The sequence below is a fragment of the Solanum lycopersicum genome, chromosome 3 (assembly GCF_036512215.1).
Source record: "Solanum lycopersicum chromosome 3, SLM_r2.1".
NCBI classification, from domain to species: domain Eukaryota; kingdom Viridiplantae; phylum Streptophyta; class Magnoliopsida; order Solanales; family Solanaceae; genus Solanum; species Solanum lycopersicum.
The window spans coordinates 64,313,007-64,336,339 of record NC_090802.1 but is presented as its reverse complement, the minus strand read 5'-3'; the positions used below and the strand labels follow the sequence as shown (position 1 = coordinate 64,336,339).

Below are 23,333 nucleotides of genomic sequence, written 5' to 3'. Positions count from 1 at the left end.
GAGAAAAAATAGGCATTAAAATGGATAATTGTGTATTATAGGAGAGAGAATGTAATGTATCTATAAACTTACACTAAAATTAAAAAAAAAGGAATTATGTAATATTTTAAAAAAGAAGGGAAAATTAGAGAATAGAAAACTTATAGTTGTGTATTTAAGTTATTTTTCCTTTAAACAAGGCTATTTCCAAGCCCATTTCTAATGGAGTATTTTGCAAGCCCATTTGTCAGGGTTAGAATCTTATGCTGTGTTGGGCTTCTGTCAATGTAATGCAGCCCAATATTATTGATTGCATTGGGCTGTTTTCATATAATCCAGCCCAATATTGGTTCCACTTACAAAAACCCATTGTCACCATAGGCATAATTGTATAGTCCCCCCACCCCACCCCACCCCACCCACCCACCCCAAAAGAAGAAGAAGCAAATTTATAGGACCAGCACTCATGAACAATTATCATACTGCAAAAGAGACCTGTTTTATGAGGCACGCCTGTTGGTTCATGTAAACTCAATAGCTTCATAACAATGATGTGATTTGTTAAGGTATTAAGCATATAATTGAATATATTACCGTTTGTCTCATGATAGTTAAGAAAGTCAAAGACTATAGTTGTGGAGCAACAACATTATCAAAAACGGATATTAATTAGATGAATAATGTCAAAATCTTTTTATAATAATAGCGTTTGTCTCAATTCTCTTTTTAGTTGATATCGTAAAATATATTATAAAAACATATAATATAACATGATATAGAATTCTCTTTAATAGATGCCTAACTAATTTGAGCTTAAATTTAAGCAGAATGATTGAATGATCACATTCATAACTGCGATCATAATTAAGCTACAAATTATTATTTTTCTCTCCACCTAAGTCTTGTTTAATAATTTTAGAAATTTTCATCTTGTCGATCCTAATGAAAATTAATGTCAACATCATGATTCATGAGTTGTAAATTGTAACTCCACAAGACAAGGCTTTTAATCGAATTTTTTTTTTAAAATGAGATGTGATGCATCAACCAACAAGAAAAGCTATGGGATTAAAAATGGAGACGGACACGAAAAGAGGCAAATCAATGTGCTGATTCTTTTATGATAAAAGATCACAAACGTAAAGAAGAATGATTAATTTAAGATAACTTGTGAAGCAATAACAAATTGAGTATAGTTTCACAAGTGTACTTGACAGTGAGTAATGTGTATACAGATTTTATAATTTCTGTCTTGAAAAAATAAAAAATTAATTTTCGATAAAATAGATTCAAAAAATAAAAAATTATCAAAAAACAGCAGTGTACCAGATAAAAGAGCTAAATGTAAATGCAAGATATACGAGATAGTTAGTTTATAATCTTATGTTAGATAGAAAAACAAATAGTTAATAATGTTTATATTACTAATATCTACAAAATTTTAACCGAACACGAAAAGTTAAAAGAGGGAAATGATTTGATGGACTTTTTGTTTCACTCTTCCACCAAGAAAAGGTATGATTGTATAGTGTGCCCCTACCCCCACCCTGCAGGACCATTACTGATGCACAAGAATCATATTCTAAGCCCAACAATAATACTTCCAGTAGCCTCGTAAAATCTTACCCTTTTTGCTTATCCTCAAAATATTGAAGCCCTAATTTTGGTAGCAATGTTGGATCCGGCGACTGATTTGGTACCGCCACCTTCTTCTCCTACAATTTCATCGTTTTCTTCGTCTGATCTCGACACTGAGGTAATCGTCACTGCTCAATTGCTTTTTTATTTTATTTTTTCAAAATTGTATGATAATTTTGAGATTTAATACGTTTAACTGTGGGAACAGTCTACAGGTTCATTTTTCCATGATCGGAGTATAACATTAGGGACACTCATGGGAGTTACGTTCCAGGCGATCACGTTCAGAGCTCCGTCGATGACTCAGAACCGTCAGTCGATCGTTGAGAGCCCAGCCGGCGCGGGGATTACTTCTCAGAAGAACAGGAAATCGAAGAAGAGTAGAGTAGCGGCGGTGGAAGAGGAGGAACGACGGCATTGCCGAAGGCGGAGGTGGTGGAGGCTTTGTAGAGATGAGTGTGATTCCAAACCTGCGTCACTAGGAGAGTATTTAGAAGTTGAACGGAGGTTGGGAGACGGAGCATTTGACGGCGGTGCAGCGGCGGAACTTGAAGGTGTTGTTATCGATGCTCAGCCAACAAACGGAAGGACGTTATTCGCCGACGGCAGAGTTCTGCCGCCGGTGGAAGTTGAGGAAGAGTCATCGTCGGCGGGAGCCCTAGGGTTGTGTAGATTCTCGGTGGCGTCACTTTCGGGAATCTGTAGCCGTGGTGCTGGCTGTGTTGGATAAGCATTAAGATGAAACCTGTCATTAAATTTTTGATTCGTCATTAATTAGTGTAAACTGTGTCATTAAATATAGTGATTAAGAAGATGCCTGATCGCAAAGAATCAGAAAAAGCATACAGTAAATCATCCTTTATTAGTCACTCTCTGTTTATTCTCATTATCTTTATTGTCATGATATTTATTTGGATTTATTTATTTATTCTATTAAGTAAAGGCAAGTTTCCGAACCTAGTAATTGTCAGGATGTGAGAAACTAAGTGGGCTAAGGAAAGAAAAACAAAAAATATGATAAACTACAACTTGCATTCTAATTATAATTATTCTCTTTCTATAATTTAAAATAACTCAATAACTTCATACTAAATTTCAAAATTAGATACTCCTAAATGCATGAATCATTGCTACCACATACTCTCTTAATATAGATAGTAGTTAGATACATAGGGGGAAATGAATTATAATTCATGTATTTGAGATATATGTCTGGATTATCAAAATCTGGCATGAATGATAATTTTGAAAACTCGAAAAGAAAAACGTGATTAAGCGTTAGTAGAATTGATCTAGTTTGCCCAGAAATCTTATTTCTAACTTTTTCACAGGGTATATAGTTCATTTTAATGTTGAAGTAGTTTTATATTGTTTCAATTGTATGCTATGTAACAACTTACAATTGAAGAAAATGCCCTTTAGTGGTTATAAGTCACACGCATAATATACTATCATTGTCTCAAACAGCAAGCAAATTGTGTTGCCGCAAAAGGTTTCAAAAAGTTGATTTTTTAAGCTGTATCTTAATCACGTATAAAAAATATAATTTTTCGCTGAAGGGGTTCGGATGAACCCCTTAATGCAAAGTAGCTCCGCTCTTGGTGATATACCCTTTAATTTTAGCATTTAGAGCTGATATATCTCTCGTTATGAAAGTAACTCATATATATACCTCTACTTATATATAAATGACTCACATATATCCTTTGCCTCAAAGACAACATTACAAATAAATACAATAAGATAAAAGTTAGTTAAGTTAAAAAGATAGTACAACATCTATAATCAATTATTTTCGGTTGCACATTGGATGCCGCAAATGATAAGATTCTCTCAAATATCTTTTGGCTTACCCCACTCTTTTGAGTCTAAAATTATGTTTATTCTCTAATAATTCCATCAGATAACATCAAGATATTGTTCTGAGAAAATTACAAAAAAATGGATAAATGTGAAGACAAAAAGAGAATGGATTTTAGGTACCTCGTTTCTGTATCAATAATGCTTATGAAAACTTTGACCGAGACAAGTCACATGTATTGTTCGTGGCTTTGAGAAAAGGAACAGTTACTAGCCCAAGATAAGTCTTGTTGTAGGGCTTGGGGTCTTCATTATGGACTTGGGACTATTTGTTTTCATGGGCTTAGTACTCAACCCCCCCACACGCTTCTTACAATTTTTTGAAGTACGATATGAGAAGGGTGATGTGTGTGCAATTTTATTTATATCTTGTGGAAATATAGATGTTATGAGTTGTTTGTTTGATATAAAGATTAATAATTTGGGATCAGTAGTGGTAGTTTATTTTTGTCATAATACATAAATATGCTCTTTAACTTGGCTTCAAATTACATTTATGTCTTTCAATTTTGAGTGTGCACTAGTAGACACTTAAACTTATATGAAGTTGAACAAATAGACACACATGTCCTACATGTCATTTTTTGTCCTACGTGTATTGTGTCATATAGGACTCACGTGTTTATATATTCAAAAGTTGGATAGTTAAAGTAATTGTTTGTGCATTATGAAAGTTGAAGGTTGAAGTTAAATTTTAAAGCCAAGTTTAGGGTCCAATATATGTATTATGCCTTTATTTTTTTATCGAGTGTTTGATTTATTGTTTTCTACATAATCTTGTGTTTGAATCAGTACACACACAAAAAAAACTTATTTTCAATTATATCCTTGAATTATTATGAAATTTTCTATTTTAGGTAATTGGTAAATGTATATAATTATCCGATAATATTATTTCTTATGGACTTCTAACTAGGTAGGAGAAGTAGGAGAAGAACAATTTTGTTGTCATGTTTGCTATTTTCTCACTTGAAATATTAGAGGGTAAATAACTTTTCATCTTAGTAAATTGATATCTTACAATACGTCAATTTTTCAATTTAAAAAAGATAGACCATCTACTTTTATAAACGAAAGACAATTAACAATAGTAAAATCAAATAAATCATATATATTTACACATAAAAGTTGCAAGCTATAGTTTTGATATGTACACAATTTTATAAATAGTTCAAAATACAAATAATTATGAAATCACATACATATCAACAAATAATACATACAATAAAAATCACAAACATAATCCAGTGATATCTAGCCTTTTTTTGGTAAAATATTAAATAACTGACATTTCAAATATTGTATTGATTTGTATTGGATTTATTTAGCAACAAACAACTGTCTTTAAATAATAAATAATAAAAAATGAAAGCTAATTTTTTAAGATATATTTACTCGTACAAACATAAAATATAAAATTAAAAAAAATAAACAAAATGATTAAAATAATTTGAGAAGTTCTTTTATCTGTACATAAATTAAACCCATGATATTAGTTATACACCATGTAATACCAATATCATGCACCTAATTCATGAATTAGTTATACACAAACTTGAAATTTCAATCAAATATACTAATTAAATAATATCATACATAATACGTGGACTATTTCTTCGGATACTCCCTCCCAAATGACCTTTCTCAGTGTCGACAAATCATATGCTCAAATAAAACATAATAAAATCAAGTATTGATCAAAAAATATTCTAAAGACCTGCTGAAAATATTGAGATCAAAAAATAATATATACCAACATTATAATACGATAATTAAAACAAAAAACACAATATTTAATAAATAATAAAAGTATAATAATAATAATAATTAGACTAGTTCAACTATCTGTTAATATTTTATTCTCATTCTCCATTATTATATCCTCTTATTTGGAGTTATTATTTTCGAATAAACTATAAGTTTATATTCTCAATATGTATATCATGTTATACTATTTCATGTATATGCAATTGATGCCATTTCACATGATCAGCTCCAATATTCATGTGAAACCTGTTCTTTTCTCAGGTTATTTTTATTAATTTTATAAATTGGATATTTCATTTTTCAAGATTCGATGTAAACGAGGTCAATGCTGTATTAAGAAGTAGCAGTACTAAAAAAACAATCACATTCTATTTTTTTAATCACATGTCATGATAAATGAGCTTTATAAAGTTAAAATATGTAGAATAAAAATTTGAAAAGGTAATTTCATTTTTTATTTCAACGGCATAGTTATATTGTTCGACGAGGGTTTAACTTAAATAATAAGTTTTCGTCATTATAAACTGATTCATTTTCATTATAAAAATTATTAATTTGAGTTATCAATAGATTAAAAAGGGGAAAGAGTTAAATTTTTTTTTAAAAAAGTATAAAGTTAAGTAAATTGTTTATGATTAATTTTTTTGCTCGTCTAGTTTGAAAAATTAAGACATGATATTACTTAATTTTAATTATTTTATTATTAATTCTAGTTATATTCCAATATATTTTAAAAAAATAAATTCATTATATAAAAAAAATGATATAATTAAGTTATTATTTTATTAGTCATTTCTTAATTAAAAAGTAAGTATGGGAAGACGACGGAATTATTGTTTACTTAATTTTGAAGTACTTAAAAAATGAACAATTTGAAAAATATTGACGTGTAAGGATACTTGCTTGGTATATTCCTTTTCGTTTATTATAAATAAAAATAATTCCTTATCAAACAAGAAACATATTGCAAGTTGACTATCCAACAAGATCAGAGTCAATAGAATTGAAAGAGTTACTTCTTCCTTCGTTTCAAAAAGAGCAGATATAGTTTAACTTAACACAAAATTTTAAAAAATATATTTTTTTAAATTTTATGATTTTAAATTAAAATTATGTCAAATATATTAAATTGTCATTCAATCTTGTGATTTTAAACATGTAATATGCCAAATTAAAATTAAAATGTAATAAAAAAAAAGAGAAATCATTCTTTTTAAAACAGACTAAAAAAGAAATATAATTATTCTTTTTAAAATAAAGAGAGTAACTAATTTTCTTGATTAAAATTCAAATACGCTAAGTGTTTGATTTATTATTTTCTACATAATCTTGTTTTTGAATCAGAATACACACACACAAAAAAAAACTTATTTCCAATTATATCCCTAAATTATTTAAAAAAGACTTTTTATCTTCTTTTTTTTAATAATATAAAACACCAAGCTACAATGCTATATTTGGTAGTAGATCACAATAATGAATAACAACTTCATATCTAATCATTGTGCATTTTTAAAAAGGTTAATAATCAATTTTATTTTAATTCCATTTTAGACATACTACTTTAGTCTTCAAATGTAGTATATTCTCGAGTCTCATTCAAAGCAAATGAATCTAAATAAATGTAAAAACTTATTCTTATTTTTATTTTATATATAAGTCGTTTATTATTATTATTATTATTATTTTTTGATAATCCAATAAATATTAACTCGATTAATTTGAGTAAAATAATTATTTTGAAAAATCCAACCATCCATTGCATTAGTCGATGATACATCAACAATAATATTAACATCATATTTGCTTTAAAATTTACAAACAACAATGTTAACTTCTAATAATATTTTTGATGTAGACGATTAATAACATAATATACTATTTTCAACTTAACTATGGTAATAAAGTTAATGAGCATATGACACATGGGCATCAATACGAAGAATATTAATTCTCAGGTTTGAAAAATTCAACATATGGTGATACAAGTTTGACAAAATCGGCAACAAATTTACACTTATTGAAGTGATGTGACATGAAAATTTAAATAGATTAATAGCTTGAATGGACTATTAATATTGGACCATAGTACAATTGTAGGCTTGCTTCGTTGTTATTGTTACTGTTACGTTAGCCATAATTTTAATATAAATATTGAATATAACATAAAAGAACAGATTTAGGGATATATCCGATAAACGCGTAGTGGTCCCACCCAGACACGCCACGTGTCTACCAGCAAATTGCTTGGCTAACCCCACCAAGTAACCGGTCTAAACCCAATCATTAACCCAAAACCGGATCCCTTTCGTCATTCTTTCTTAGCGACTTGAACAGCAATGGCCGTTTCTCTCCCTTCGATTCCTCCAAAACCTCCGTTTCTCTCCCTAATTTGAAACGCTCTAATTGTTACCGGAAACCTAATTTACACGATGGTGCTTGTTACCGGAGATAGATACTTAGATTCACTTGTGAAATTTGTGGAGAACAATGTAGAGTCATTGATCGAAGGGACGTTGGTGTTGAAATTGAATCCAATTGGGCTTCACTACGTGCACTCCAGGCTTGAATCCTTGTTGGAGCTTGAGAGTCTTATTTCAGGTGCACCTGTTGATTATTTGCGTGCTTATGTATCTGATTTGGGTGACCATCGTGCGCTTGAGCGGCTTCGACGGATTCTTCGTCTCCTTGCCTCGCTCAAGGTGGTATCTGTGCTTCCTCCTCCTGGAAGGGATCCTACGCCGTTGTCGCTTTTGCCTTTTGGTAGACTCAAGGTTTTGGAGCTTAGAGGATGTGATCTGTCAACCTCCGCTGCTAGAGGACTTTTGGAATTAAGGCATACCTTGGAAAAGTTGATATGTCATAATTCTACAGTGAGTTTGTAGTTTGCATGTGGATTACAAGTGCTATTGCTTTTTGGCTCTTCATTTACTTCTGTGGTTCATTGTTTCAGGATGCTCTTAAGCATGTATTTGCTAGTAGAATTGCTGATATAAGAAATTCTCCGCACTGGAATCGGTTATCGTTTATATCATGTGCCTGCAATGGCTTGGTTCTGATGGACGAGTCCTTGCAACTTCTTCCTGCTGTTGAGACTCTTGATTTGAGCAGAAACAAGTTTGCCAAGTTGGATAATCTGCGGAAGTGCACCAAATTGAAGCACCTGGATCTTGGCTTCAACCACCTCAGAAATATCGTTTCCTTTAGTGGGGTAAATATTGCATATTTATTTACCGTCTCTTAAAAAGAACAATATTTGCTATGAGTACCAAAGAATTTCATGTCTTGTCGCTCATTACTATCATACAGCTTCATAAGTTTGGGAATTGTGTTGACCAAGCCACAAATAAAATAAAATCTCCGTAAAGCGAGTGCTATGGTTCATATGATTGCCAAGTCAATAGATTCATCACCTCTCAAGTCTCAAGCATATTCATGCTCAGACTGGTATTGAGGATCAGTACAAAAGATTTGAGAAATTTTGAGCAGTTATGAATACCGTGCCACTGTCAATTGTAAACAATTTAGTAAAATTGCTTTCTTGTCAAGTATCTGATTAGTAACTAGAAACTCGCTCCTCCTCCTTTGTGGAGTGAAGAACAAGGAAAGGGGAAAATGCCTTAACTAAATCAGATGGTGTCCAATACTATTTACTTAAAAACATTATATTGGTGATGTCAGAACTGCTTGCGTGTACTTCAACTATGCCACCAATACTATTTACTTAAGCATGTGATGAAACATGTAGTAAATCACTTGAGTATAGTCTCAGACATTTTCCTTTCAACTTGGTCTTATAACCATTTCCTAGGAAAGTGACCATCAAAAAAACAAAAAAAATTTGGAAGGTTTGAATTCATACGAGCCAAAGGAATATTCAATTGTAAATTTCTGTCTTATGAAAAGCTTCTCATGAATTTGAATTTATCCATTGCTAATTCTGCACTTTGGAAAGATGTGCCATAATTTTTAGTATTTAGTTGTTCCAGCACTTGTCTTTCTGATGGGTGAAGATGACTTGAGCATGAAGTACATGGACAATGCTTATCAACATGTTGGTTTATGGAGGTTTTGTCACTGCAGGTCTCATGTCATATTGTTAAGCTTGTTTTGAGGAACAATGCTCTCACATCTTTGCGTGGAATTGAAAGTTTGAAGTCACTTCAGGGGCTTGATGTTTCGTACAATATAATCTCCAACCTCTTAGAGATGGAAATTCTTGTTGGTCTATCCTCTCTTCAAAGCTTGTGGCTTGAGGGGAATCCTCTATGCTACTCTCGTTGGTATAGAGCTCAAGTCTTCAGTTTCTTTCCTAGTCCAGAGAAGGTAAGTTATATCTTTGAAGCCTTTTGGCTATTGGTGTCACTTGTCTGTTTCTTTCTATTTACTTGATTTTCTTTTTGTCCATCCTCTGCTGCAGAGGTTGCCTGAGGAATGTGCCTCTTCATCTCACCTTTTAATCTCTGGACTTAACCATTTTTCTCTTCCATGATTGCACACTCCAGATTGAGCTTGATGAAAAGAAAATCTGTAGAAGTGAGTCATGGCAGCGGCAGATTATAATTGCCAGTAGGCAAAAGCGGCCTGCTAGCTTTGGATTTTATTCACCAGCAAGAGATGGGGCCAAACTAGAAGGAAGTATTAATACAAAAAGGGTCAGTAACTCCTTTGGTTCTTATTTTAATTTTCTCTTTTACAAGCGTCGACTGTTCTGTGCTCATCTTGATATGCCTATTGCAGAAGAGGCTCTCACGTGTGGTTAGTATTGAGACTGAAGAACAGAACACCTCCATTTGCTCCGATATAGAATCTGTGTCTGTTGATATCGACAATCAAACCAAGGAGGAGAATGCCCTTTCTGACGAGGAAGCTGAAATAGTTGAGTTGATGAACCGCATTGAAAATATGAAGAAGGAAAGGTCTGATGAATGGCTGCGGGAGTTCAAAGATTGGATAAATGACTCTTCTGACAATTTTATTGGAGTTGCTAGAGGCAAAGAGAATGTTTCCAGTAACTACAGAGCTGATGAAGTTAAGAATCAGACTAGAGACAAACAGCTAGGTGAGACCTCAAAATATTTATCCGACTCAATGCTGGTTTCTGGAGATGACACCAGCACAAATATACTAGAATCTGACAACTCATTTGCAGAGACGTCCACTAATATCAGTATGTTTCATTACCCCAACCAAATTGGTGAAGCAGCTTCCATATTTCCTCGCAATCACACAGGAGACTCAATTCAGATAACTAGAAGCCAACGTCAGGATAAATTTAGCCCTCTAAATAATGAGGTGCTTCTACATCCAAATACGATGTCCCCTCAGTCTGAATCCTTCTCAATCCAAAGGAGTCTTAAAATGAGTGCTAAAATCAATATTCCACCCGCTACTGGTGCTGATAATATTTTGGATTCTCGATCATCCTTGGCTAGCACAGGATCACCTCCTCACTACAAGGAGGACATTCTGCACAGACGCCAAAACTTGGAAGAAGAACTCCTGCAGATGTCTGCTGACTCCTTCTCAGTTGCATCTTCAGATAGTGATACAAGCTGTAGTGACGACGATTGCCTTGATTTGACCTCAATGCATCTGGTTGATAAGTCTCTTGTCGACAGTGTCTCAGAAATGAGTGTGGAAAGCCCCTCACCAGTGCTTCTTTCCATGGATGTATGCCATGAATTGTATCCGATAAAAATAAATTGTAGATTCCCAGCACGTTTAGGCACTAAGGGAACCTCTAATTGCACGGTGGTCAGAGAATCAGGCACTTCCTCCCAGCAAGGGCATTTTTCTACTGAAAATGTAAGTGTAGACAGTGTACAAGTTGTGAAGCAGGACCCTGATTGGTTGGAAAAGAAGAAACGTCGTAGGAAACCTGCAAGGAGAATAATCTCATTGTCTGAAGAACATATGGAAGCAGAACCTAAAAAATCAAATGTGGATACAAATGGTATTCAAGACAGGGGGATTGGAACATTTAGCCGAAGTGAGATGAGAAAATCCCTTGACAGTTGTGGGGCTGAGGAGCTAATTAAGAATTACTTTAACAATAAAGCTGCTGATTCTGGAATTTATGAATCTTGTCAGAGATACATTTTATGCAACTGTTTGCTTGAGAAGGACTCTCAGTTCAGTGAAAGGTAGATGTACCATTCCCGAAATCTTTAATTAGATGGAACAAAGTTTTGTACAGGGCGGACATTTTCATTTTCTACTATGTCCCCTTCTAATAAATGGTATGAGATTGTCACTTACATGTTGGCAAATTTGGGTGTCAATCATGAGATCTCATTATAGTCACCTTTTTTTTTTTGCTGAAGGATATTTTAGTTTGCTCTCTGAATTCTTGTGTACAAATAATCAGCCTGCATGCTTACTTATCGTACTCCTTGAGATTGTGTTGACGTATTAACCCAAGTTTGAACTCTTACTAGCTGCCACTGCTCAAAAAATCTTTCTTTTCAGCTGTCACCCCCTCGCCATAACATGCTTAGCTATCTCATTGCACTGAGAAGTGATATTTGGCTTGGAGAGGTGGGGTTAATGGAATCTTTAAAGGTCTGGAATATAAGTCGGGGCTTACAAAAACTGGGGAACTTCATATGGGTGTTCAAGTCTGTCGTGTCTATTAGCAAAAGGGATAAATGAAATTCTTTGACTCATGTTTAAGGTCAAATATACTATACTAATTTATGTCAAGGAGGGAAAAACTTCGATAGGTTTATGATTGAGGACTAGTTTGATGAGTTCTTTTAATTGGTCCAAGTGGAAATGAGATCAATGCTGAAAAATTTGCAACTTGCATTTAAAAAAAAAATTAAATTGCAGCCTTTTGGCACCATATTGATGCACATATTAAGTGAAATGATTATTTGATTCATCAGCAAAAGAAATGGTCTACGTGGAAAGAGTTCTCTAATGTGTGTCCTGCATCATAAAAAAAACTAGATGGTGATGGATCTGTGGAATTGGCATGAGGAAAGTACATGTCTTTTGAACCATGCAAGACGAAAGTAGTCTCCAGTATGAGTGTGTATATACTAAATATTATTGCATGCCTCGATAGGATATTCAGATGTTTTCTGCCAAGTCTTACGCGTTACCTAAGCATTGACTTGCCTTCTCTTTTCTGAGTCTTTCGATTGGCTGCTTTATTTCCGTGCGATGTCCAAGAACATTAACTCTAGTTTTGCTAAAATGTATCATATGTCTGGATCATATTATCTAGGAATTGTTGCTCCTTCTTATAGTTTATTTTTATGGGCACTGACATGCTTTTACTTTTTTGCGCTGTAGTCATTTAAGTTAATGTTTTCTTCCGCTATTATTTACTTTAATCTTCTCGAATGTACAGCAAGGTAGCTGTAACCTTGAGCAGTGAGCATAAGTTACATTTGCTACTCCTTGAAAACTCATGTGATGGGTCAGGTTAGCTTTACTGTGGTATGAACATTTTGCAAGATGTGAAGTTTTTTTCTCTTTCCATTACTACTTTAGAGACGATGAACTGATGCTGCATGCTTACAAACACTATTTGTACGTTGGAATTTCGCAGGTTCAAGATTAAAATTGGTTGGCTGTCATGGTACACAACAGACTAGAGAGATTTTTGTGGGTTTGGGACTTCAGATTGTAAGGTTTGTGGGTTCTGCATCACTTCCATTGGTTTGCGTGTCTTCTACTTTTCTGAAGATCTTATTCTCTTCCATCCTTTTTTAACTAGAGTGTGCTTTGAACGGGACACAACCTACCTCTTCGTGACAAGAAATATAGACGTATCCAGAGAACTATTATCGATATTAGGGTTTACTGATTCACATGTGATGGAAAATAACTGTTCTCTGCGAAGGTGATCTACCTTGGCTCTGCACGTCTAAATTGGTTTTATGGGAAAACATTCAGTACTATGTTTCTATTTGATTACCATTTCCTCATGTGCTGGTTTTTCCAAATTGATGACAGTTTGGAAAAGGTTCAGGCGGATCTGTTCGAAAGGCATGTCTGTGGAGGTTTGAAGATGAACATTCTTCAGTATGCAATGGTGATGTTCTGGTGCAACTATTCGAAAGGTATTTCTGGTTGTTCTTGCGGTTTTCTATATGATTCAATCTTTATACTGATGTAGTTGAACATGGACAGAGAGGTGTCTTCAATCTTCATAGCTTCATTGCTGATGTCAAGAAAAAGTGAATAGCTGTATTTGTCCTATGAGTATGTTACGAACTTGTGTGTTGCCAGTTTCAAAAATAAAAATAAAAATTACGATCTTGCGTTGTCAGTAGTCCTCATTGAGATGATGCATCGTCTATCAAACAAAGTTAAATGTTTTTAGTTGGAGTAGAGCATTGTAGGTGTAAAGAAAGGGTGGCTTATTTGCGAGTATTTCCTTTTTGCAACAACTTCTCCTTTTCTCAATGAATTCAGCTGCTTCTATTTCATCTAAAGAAGTTTCCAGTTTATTGAAAAAGCAAAGGAGATTGCAGCAAATGACACCAACATGAAACAAAAGGAGTGATGTCAGTGATATGAGACATAGAACTTAGATAGCTAGACAGAAATAATCCGTTCTTTAGCTTAACAGATTATGTTGGCTGATTCCTTGCCTAAAGAACAGCAATAAAAAAGAGAAAAAAACACTTTTTGCCCCTACATGGTGCATCTATTTTTGCCAGCATTGTCATTAATCTCTCCTTCTGCTGCGTTTTTGGTTTCTTGTTTTCCTTTCTCCCTTTATTTTCTTTTGGGGTCTGGGGTGGAGATGGGGTCTGGGTTTGGTTGAAAAACACCTCAGTTGTGAATTTCCTGTTCGGTGTAGGTTGATTAATGAAACTTCTTTATAATATACAGAGGATTCATGGATGGGTAGATCACTATTTGTGCTTGGGAGGCATCTACTTCTGTGCAGGGAAGATGTAATCCTGCTTGGTTCCCTTTCTGAGAGTGCATCTTGCTCCTCCTATTTCTCGTTGGACTGTTGTTGTTCCATTGTCAGCGTGTCAGAAGTGGTAATAATATTAATTTTGAGCATTTATTTCTTATCAATCTAGTATCATGTATTTCTTTTTAATAGATCAATCTAGCAACATGTTATACATGGCGACGTCAATGGTGTTCACACCTTGGCTGTTGAACTATTTGTGAAAAAAGTCTTGAGTCCAGGATCTGCTGCAAGCACTTAATATATAATTTGACTTCTTATATTCAATTTAGAGTATCAGATTGTGACAGATTCTGAGGCGGATCTGTAAATTTCTTTTCTATTAACTGGACAAACTGATGCGCGACCTCTTCAATCTAATACAGAAAACCAAATTGCCTTTATTACTCAGCTGTAAGGTCTAAGATTTACCCATGGAATTTAGAGAACAGAATACATCTATTACTAGTTGACACAAACCAATAACCCTAGCTAGTTCAGATTAAGGTTCTGAAACTGTTTATTTCTTATTGTAGTGTGTTTTACATAGGCTTGCAGATATTGATCATATTTTTGGTCTATTACTGACTGTTCTCTAATTTCTTGGGTATAAGAAATCATTTTGACTGCTTTCACCATGTCTGATTTTGGGAGTTTTGGGCTATACTGGTTGCTTTGTAAGATCTTATGGGTTAATTTTTCACCACAAAAATCAACTGAAATGCATCTTTCTTGTATAACAGAGCTGATGATATGGATTTCCTTCAACTTTCAGGTAATCGAAACCGCAGATTGCTATTGCGTGAGCCTGACTTTGGAAGGTGTCATGTCAGAGTTCCCCCTTTCATTGAAGGAGGGCAAGGTAGTCAAAAATACTAAACTCATGAAGAGAAAACCTGTGTCAGGTCCCCTGAAATGGAAGCTAAAATGGTTTTCAGAAGAAAGTCTCTTCAAATTTGTGGCTTTATTGAAAGCGTTACGTAGTGAAACAACCACAAGTGGCCTACTTGTATACTGTCATTAAAGCGAGCGAAATCTGTTTTGTTTTTTCATTTCTCAGTTCTACTTCATATTCATTTCATTCTTTGGTTCTGATAATACTCAACTCTTCCTGTTCCCTTAGGTAGTGTTGTAGTTGCTTTCCTTTTCTTTCGATTGATGTGTTCTCCATTCTTTGATTTATTGTGTAGGCAGTGATTTGTTGTAAAAAGCATATGGAAAGGGAATTTAGTGTATTTAATGTAAGTTTGTTTTGGAGATCTAAGTTTCACGGTTTAGTTTTACCATTGTTAAAAAGAGACTTGGTTTTTACTAAATCAATCCTTGTGGCAATCTCCTGTAAACCCAAATGTGCAATGCCAAATTGAGCAAATCTCTTAGGGAAACTGTAATTGATTTTAGCTAAAACACTCCATGGGAGACTGGGAAAATGCCTTTCCAAGAACAATAATAATAATATAATCAATGTAATTCCACATGGGACGGTGTATATAATTTCTTATATCAAAGAACAATTATCAAAACAAAATTTTGACTTATCAAACAACTATTAGATGACAAAACCTTGAGAGTATTACTAAATCAGCATTTATTGGGTTGTATCATTTAAAAAAAATGGGTTCCCTTCGTCTGTAGAATGTAGGGGAAAAATAATTGAAGGTCTGAGACGAGTTGAAAATATAGCATCGTTTCTCTCCTGAGAGATGGTTGATGACATGAAAGCTATTCCGCGATAGTCTCAAGGGCCCTGGGTTGCAAATTAGCAGCATTGCCTCACCGACTAGCTGATCTTACATTGACAAAATACCATCAAAGGAACAAGTTCAAAGGTTTGCTATCTCCGGGTTTTCTTCGACTGTAGCCTCTTATAAGCCATAAACGTCACAGCAGCTGACAGAGAATACCTTGTAAAAAATAAGAGAAAGAAGTTCAGAAAAAAAACAAAAAAAGAACAAATAAAAAGAGGAGAGGTCTGCAATATGGATCAAGCTAACAGCCCCATTCCATCTATTTGCAGATTGTCAACAATAGCACTGCAGTTTTCTAGGTGTCATCCACTTGAATGCTAATTTTGAGCTATAAACTTCTAAATAATTAGTCTTAGTAGTTGGTCACATCAAAAGACTCAGAAGCATGTATCAGAACATATATCGAACAGGGAATACCATGTAAATGTGTAGTTAAGATGATCTTGTGGCATTACAGAACTCCGAACCAATGTGTTTGTATCCTTTGGAATTGGATAAGGATTGCTTGGGTCGACATTATCATTGATGGCTTCAATGTAGAGTGTGTTCTCAGGGAGTCCACTAGCACGAGCAATGGCTGGAACATCAACGTAGAACCACTGGAAGGAACTGGGATCATTTGCTGGAACAAATATACTGGGCTTCTCACTTCCTCTGATAACTCCAATTACTTCTGTGGATTTAAGAGTTGGAACTTGATCCTGTTGATTGAATGTAGTGCCATCAGGTGTATTGTTCAGATTACACACAACTTTAATCAGGAAATTAAAAGTAAGAAAAGAGAATAACCTCTTCGACTTTCTTCTTTTTTGAAGAAAACATCCACCAGGAGCTCTTTCCACTCTCTTGAGGTGGGGGCGCAGTACTCAAAGATTGGTCATCAGCCGCAGCCACTTCCAAAGACTTGTCTCTCCAATTCCGGGGGACCCATCCCCTATTGACAAGAATTGGTGTCTGCACGCTGAGAGGAAGTTGATATGATTAGACAAAATTAACCACTCACGCTGCTACCAGACATGAATTTGAAGTGATTTTCTAGTATGATTCAGAATCCAAATGAAAAGGTGCCAAAACTGTAAATGCATACAAAAAACTTAATCTCGGAAAGAAACTAGATGATTGTATGATTGGGTTAATGCCTACAAAGTTAAGGAGTGTAACAAAAGGTAGCAGATGGTGTAAAATTAGTTGCATAACAGTCTTGAAACCAACACAATTAATCAACCAATCTACTCGCCTCGATCCTAAACCAATCCGAAGAGCATTTAAATAAATATCAAAAGGAGAAACAAATGTTCATTGAATCATGAGATATGCAACAAGAAAGCTAGATGGATTGTAACACAGTATAGTAGTTGAGCTAATACATACGTAGGTAATTCAAGTGGAGTTGTGAGAGATATACACTACACACAAAAAAAAAGATGCACCAACTTAGATAAAAGAAATTAAATTCTTGTTAGTGAGAGCTATTTTTGAGACCTTATAAATGGCAATACTGACTTTTACAAGAGCAGCAAAGAACCAAATTCTTTGATCATAACAACACCCAAGTCTTTTTGGGCTCTCTACTGCTATTCATTAACTTCGTTTTAACATGTATAGAGTGTCTAGATGTTGCAAAAAAATTTTGGTGACTAATCCTGTTTAACTTTTTCTTTTTTCTTTCTGGAATCCTATTTAACCTTCACTGAGGTGATTAACAAAGCTTGAGCAAGAAGTACAAACCCGAAACAACTAATGCACAAAACTATGCTGACTTAGTGTTATGTACATGTACCTCTTAGGATCATTTGCCAAAGGCATGAGAGGAGTAATAACATAGTAACCATTTTCAGTCACCCCTGAAATGCTTCTGGAGCGTGGCCCTATGAAAATGGACTTCTTCTCATCAAACACTCCTCTACAAAGTACCCTGCAGAACTCCAAAGAATCCAAATTTTCACTTGAAGGGGAAACCTCATTGCAGTTTAGAGGATCCATTTGCAATCGATTTTGTCTGTACTCAAGCATTTCAATCTGCAAATAGTGATCAATGTTCGCAATTTCTTTCTCAGGCAATCTGGAATTAACTGAAACTATAATGTAACTGCACTCCAGGAGTTCAGATACAGTGATTGAGCAAACTAAGCAACAAAAAGTATCCATCGAAAACAAAATTGCATCAACAGCATTTCTCATCGCGCTTCCTTTAGAAAAATAGAAATGATAAAAAAAGTATTCACCTTATCTTGCCTTCTGATGATCTGCCAAGAGCCAAGGCCAAAGGTGATGACCCCCGGTATGAAGAGCAGTAACTTTGACCATTTTGAAGGTCCACCTTTCTCTGAGGAATACAAACAAACAGGCAGTGATTCAGATAATCTAAATTCCGGAAATAAGATAAAATGGTTAAAAAAATTACAGTATTTGCTTGAGGAAGAAAGGAGAAAGGCGCTGACCTGGAGGTTGAGTTTCAGTCACAGAGATGGCAGGAGCTGAAGCAACGGCGGAGGATAACCGGAGCTGCAATGCTTGTGTAGTTTCACCACTTCGCCGGAGAAGATTTCTGGTTAGGGTTTTAGATATGGAAGCTGCCATGATCGTACTGAAGCTACCATTCGAAATGTCGTCGTTTTGATTGAAACTCGCAAAAAAGTTTATGGGCGAATGTGAAAATTACAGAACACTTCGAGGGCTTAACTGTAATTTCATCTAAACATTAATCAATTACAGAGATGGAAGCCCATTCCCTGACTGGGTTAACAACAAGCCCAAATAGCCCAATTAGGGCTCTTTTCATTTCAACTTCACCCTTTATAAATCTCAGATCCAAATTCATTTCTGTAATTTGGTCTTCTTCTGCCTCCGCGCCGGCTATCGTCCCCATTCTCTTGCCGGAAAATAGTGTCGTCGATCTTGTGAGTTTGCAAAATATTTTTATATTATACTTTGTCATAGAAAAGGCAATGAGTGTGCAAACTGCGCTTGAAAAAGAGTAGCGCAATCAGCCATTTTACGTTGCCGAAAACATGCCATTCCGGCGTGAGTTTATATGCTTGCATGTGTCGTTATTTATTACGGCTTGTGCACTATTAAGCTCGTAAATCCATTCTTCTTTCTTATTTTTCAAATTTATCCTGCATACCATAGATTGGGAAGAAAACAGAAGAGATTGTGGTAAATAAGAAAGTTTCAGTGATGCAGATGTTACAAATTTGATCCTGAAATTCAAATTTCAGGATTAAATCCTGAACTAAACGAAACTAAAAGTGGATGTGCAAAATCTGAATTAAAGTGAAATGAAGAAGTTTGATAAATGGATTCATTGCTCAGTCAGGACTAGGTGAAAATGTAAAATGGAGTATTGGTTAGTTGATTATTAATCATTATCAGTTCGATTATGGCATTATACATTGAGAATTACAGCAACTAAAACTCAGAAGTTCAAGGAGCTCTGTATAGCCATTTTAGCAGCTTAAGCTTAACCCCCCCTCTAGCTGATTATAGCAATTTAATCAAAGATCCTATAGGTTTCTCATACAACTTGGTCGTTCCATCAGCTAATCAACATCTATAGCCATTGATTGTGCATATTATATCAAACAAAAATACTGAAACAAATCCGAATTCACAAATACCAAATTATAAAAACAACAGTTGAATTTAACCGACCTCTAGCCATTTGATTTTTCGGAGTAACTGAGTAAAACAACAACAATGCAGTATAGAGTGCCTCTACTGAGAGAAATCGTGAGGTATTAGGGTGAGAATGAGAAATGGACTAAACCGAGACTTGAATCAATAGCCTGATCTCGAACCATTAAACCAATAGTATAACCAAATTACCCATTTGGTGATGGTTGATTTGATCAAAAAGTTTCACAGCTAATGGCTGACAAACTAGTTGTCACCAGTGACATGGACAATTATTTGTTTATTTAAGACAAAGTTCACAAGTTTAATTATAAGGAGTAGCAATTAAACAAAGATCATCCCTTCTTCTTGCACTTAATCCATTTGTTCCCGTCATATCAAAATTCTCTAGAAGGCCTTCATAAGGACTCTTCCAATCAAAGTGATAAAGCAATTGAGTTAAAGGATGTTCTACGTTCATCAAACCGAATAACCACCCTGGACACATTCTTCTTCCCGCACCAAAGGGAATAAATTCAAAATGATTTCCTCGAAAATCAATAGAACTTTCATCAGATCTATCCGGAATAAAGATTTCAGGATTATGCCAATATTCAGGATCTCTCCTGATTGCCCATGCATTTAGTAGTACTCTAGTTTTGATAGGTATTGTGTATTTGCCAATTTTTGTTTTTTCTCTACATTCCCTTGGGTGTAACAAAGGAAGTGGAGGATGCAACCTTAATGTTTCTTTAATCACTAACTTTAGATATTTCAATTCTTCTAAATCAAAATCATCAAATTTTGTCTTTCCCTTAAGGACTTGTCTAACTTCAAGTTGTGCTTTATCCATAATACTTGGATTTCTTATCATTTCTGCCAATGCCCAAATAATTTTTGCAGATGATGTTTCAGCTCCTGCTAAGAACATGTCCTGTATATTACTGAAAATATTAGGGAAAAGGGTCAAATATGTCCCTAAACTATTTGAAAAGGTTTAGATATACCCTCCGTTTAAAGTTTGGTCCATGTATACCCTCGCCGTCCAACTTTTGGTCTACATATACCCTTTTGGGCGTTAGTTGGCCAATTCGGAATATCCAACTCATTTTACTTTTATTTAAATGCCAAATGGATATTCCACGTCATTTTTATGTATTATCCCTTGACATTTATATTCAAGGGAAAAGGGTCAAATATGCCCCTAAACTATTCGAAAGGTCTAGATATACCCCGTTTAAAGTTTGGTCCATTTATACCCTCACGTCCAACTTTTGGTCTACATATGCCCTTATGGGTGTTAGTTGGTCAACTCAAAATATCCAACTCAATTTACTTTTCTTTAAGTGCCAAATGGGATTTCACATCATTTATATATATTATCACTTGACATTTATATTAAAAGAGAAAGGGGTCACTTATGCCCTAACTATCCGACCCAATTTTAAAACACATATACGACCGTCTTTTAAATGGTTCAATTATGCCCCTAATCCGACTCATATATGTGTGAATTATTTTGTTATTTACATCATCATCGCCTGCTGCAGCTTGCAGTTGTGTCTGTAACGTTGTTGCGGTGAATTCCTCTGCTCTAGCCCTTGCCTGCCAGATTTGCGCCTCCAGCTCTGCGTTGCGCCTAAACGCTTTTCAAACCTCGACTTCCTTTTCCTTTAGTTGTCGTGCCATTGATTCCTCGGCAGTTTCAATTAGAGCACGATAGTGTTCGCCATTTAAATAGTTCAATTATGCCCTAATCCGACCCATATAGGGTATTTAAAAAAAAGGGTCAGGTTGTATATATTACTTAAAAGACGGGTCATATATGTGTTTTAAAATTAGGTCGGATAGTTAGGGGCATAAAGGACCCCTTTCTCTTTTAATATAAATGTCAAGTAATAATATATAAAAATGATGTGGAAAATCCATTTGACATTTAAATAAAAGTAAAATGAGTTGGATATCTTGAATTGACCAACTAAAATCCATAAGGGCATATGTAGACCAAAAGTTTGGACGCGAGGGTATAAATTGACCAAACTTTAAACGGGGTATATCTAGACCTTTTGAATAGTTTAGGGGCATATTTGACCCTTTTCTCTTGAATATAAATGTCAAGTGATAATAATAAAAATGACGTGGAAAATCCATTTGGCATTTAAATAAAATTAAAATGAGTTGGATATTCCGAGTTGGCCAACTAACGCTCAAAAGGGCATATGTAGACCAAAAGTTGAACGGCGAGGATATAAATGGACCAATCTTTAAACGGAGGATATACATATTTGACCCTTCTCCCAAAATATTAAGATATATTTAACTTTTAACATTCCAATATTATGAGATGTTCTGTATCACACCAAAACTTGCAAAGAGAACTGCTTTGATATTATTATTTGTGATTGGAGTTCCCAATTCGCCACTCTCCGTGACTTTCAGTAGAACATCGATCAAATCTTCACCTCCCGACTCACTATTACCCTTTTTACCATTTGCTCGACTTTCACAATGTTCATTAATGATATTTTCCAAAATTTCATCTACTTCTTTGTGAACTTCCAATATTTTTAACTTCAATCCAGAGATCCCATGAAGCCATTTTTGAGAAGGAAAAAAATCAGTTAAGTCAAATCAACCAGTTAATAATGTGATTTCCTTAATCAACATCATTAACTTATCTCGACCCAAAAACAGACCTACATGTTACAGAACCTGCAAACCAAAAAATTTTATCTGACAAATTGATTAACGAGTCAGGCATAGAATTAATCGATGAAATAAGACTTAACATCTCTGCTTGCCCAATTGAATCGAATGATTTAACCATCTTTGTGCTAAGAAGTTCCAGGATGCATATATTACGCATTTTTCTCCAGTAATCACCATATGGACATGTTCCAGTGTCGGAATAATGGTACATAATACTTTACGCAGACGCCGGTAAGTTCTAATAATATGGAAATATATTTTAAATTTATCAAATATAAATTTATAAAATAATTCAAATTGTATTGAATTCAAGATATATTATCTCAAATAGATATCGTAAATTATTTCAAAATAACTTATAAAAATGACTATAATTTTAAGGTTATTAAATTAAAACAGCTATAAGAATGACATTTGATGACTATAGTTTATGTCATATTCAAGTGTATCTAAAGCATCAGTAATTTTTTTACATTAATAATTGTAATGCACTAAATAAGGTGATCTTCGTTATAATAATTGATTGTCCTTAAATTAGCTCTCAAACCCTCAACTTCTAATTATTAAATTAACAGTACATAATTATCTATTAAAAGAGTTTTGTTTGCTTACTGAGTATATATGTTTTAATTTTTTTTGTTAATTTAATAAATAAATATTCATGTATAAAAGTCATTAGGAATAAAACATGTAAACATTTGTATGAACAAATGTCCAATTTTATGAGCCAATTAAGAAATCTTTTCCATTATAAACAAACATATGTTTTTGATATTCGATGATAATGGCTAAACTAAAACATAAATACTCCTAAGATTAGAAATATAAATATACTAAAATAAATAAATATAGTTAATTAACATACAAATGAATACATGATTCGATGTATATACAAACAAAAATAATGAATATTAACTATATATATATATATATATATATATATATATATGGATATTAACCAATGATCAATACAAATGAATATATTGATATTGTATGTATACATACAAAAATACGTGGATATTAACTTAATATATAAAAAAATACATGAATACTATCTATGGGGAATGACTCGGTGAGAAAATATCAATACTAGT

The 23,333-nt window shown here is 34.1% G+C and overlaps 3 protein-coding genes and 1 pseudogene across 5 annotated transcripts; 2 read left to right on the top strand and 2 right to left on the bottom strand.

The window, feature by feature from the left end:
- The first annotated feature begins 1,340 nt into the window (after positions 1-1,340).
- On the top strand, positions 1,341-2,486 carry LOC101260919 (uncharacterized protein At3g17950). The gene is made up of 2 exons (XM_004235780.5): positions 1,341-1,735; positions 1,826-2,486. Exons 1-2 carry the CDS (start codon positions 1,652-1,654, stop codon positions 2,345-2,347), a joined length of 606 nt encoding a protein of 201 aa, XP_004235828.1. The 5' UTR covers positions 1,341-1,651; the 3' UTR covers positions 2,348-2,486.
- A 4,941-nt stretch (positions 2,487-7,427) lies between these two features.
- LOC101264912 (uncharacterized) lies at positions 7,428-15,424 on the top strand. Of its 3 annotated transcripts, none has more exons than XR_011220176.1 (11): positions 7,428-8,117; positions 8,198-8,455; positions 9,328-9,570; positions 9,750-9,899; positions 9,985-11,390; positions 12,605-12,678; positions 12,806-12,887; positions 12,974-13,099; positions 13,213-13,319; positions 14,066-14,255; positions 14,943-15,424. XR_011220176.1 is itself a non-coding variant. In XM_004235706.4 (11 exons), the coding sequence occupies exons 1-11, from the start codon at positions 7,677-7,679 to the stop codon at positions 15,189-15,191; spliced, it is 3,294 nt and encodes a 1,097-aa protein (XP_004235754.1). In that variant the 5' UTR covers positions 7,428-7,676; the 3' UTR covers positions 15,192-15,424. The 3 variants fall into 3 exon arrangements, 2 of the variants coding, with proteins under 2 accessions (XP_004235754.1, XP_019068699.1); XM_004235706.4 differs by having other exon boundaries at positions 14,098-14,255; XM_019213154.3 differs by lacking the exon at positions 12,974-13,099 and having other exon boundaries at positions 14,098-14,255.
- Positions 15,425-15,601: 177 nt separating this feature from the next.
- On the bottom strand, positions 15,602-18,582 carry LOC101250785 (surfeit locus protein 1). Its single transcript, XM_004235745.5, has 6 exons — positions 18,357-18,582; positions 18,141-18,241; positions 17,696-17,934; positions 16,705-16,876; positions 16,333-16,616; positions 15,602-16,071 (listed from the first exon to the last, which is right to left on the bottom strand). The coding sequence occupies exons 1-6, from the start codon at positions 18,493-18,495 to the stop codon at positions 16,002-16,004; spliced, it is 1,005 nt and encodes a 334-aa protein (XP_004235793.1). The 5' UTR covers positions 18,496-18,582; the 3' UTR covers positions 15,602-16,001.
- Positions 18,583-18,742: 160 nt separating this feature from the next.
- LOC138347715 (premnaspirodiene oxygenase-like) lies at positions 18,743-22,450 on the bottom strand (annotated as a pseudogene).
- Positions 22,451-23,333: the final 883 nt, after the last annotated feature.

Excerpts from the sequence above, each read along its gene's own strand:
- LOC101260919 (XM_004235780.5), top strand. The coding sequence starts at position 1,652 with ATGTTGGATCCGGCGACTGATTTGGTACCGCCACCTTCTTCTCCTACA. Across the intron at positions 1,736-1,825 it reads CGTCTGATCTCGACACTGAG|TCTACAGGTTCATTTTTCCA; the intron begins GTAATCGTCACT and ends CTGTGGGAACAG.
- LOC101264912 (XM_004235706.4), top strand. The coding sequence starts at position 7,677 with ATGGTGCTTGTTACCGGAGATAGATACTTAGATTCACTTGTGAAATTT. Across the intron at positions 12,888-12,973 it reads TTGGGACTTCAGATTGTAAG|AGTGTGCTTTGAACGGGACA; the intron begins GTTTGTGGGTTC and ends TTTTTTAACTAG. Across the intron at positions 13,320-14,097 it reads CTGGTGCAACTATTCGAAAG|AGGATTCATGGATGGGTAGA; the intron begins GTATTTCTGGTT and ends TATAATATACAG.
- LOC101250785 (XM_004235745.5), bottom strand. The coding sequence starts at position 18,495 with ATGGCAGCTTCCATATCTAAAACCCTAACCAGAAATCTTCTCCGGCGA. Across the intron at positions 17,935-18,140 it reads TCATCAGAAGGCAAGATAAG|ATTGAAATGCTTGAGTACAG; the intron begins GTGAATACTTTT and ends CACTATTTGCAG. Across the intron at positions 16,617-16,704 it reads AAAAGAAGAAAGTCGAAGAG|GATCAAGTTCCAACTCTTAA; the intron begins GTTATTCTCTTT and ends TTCAATCAACAG.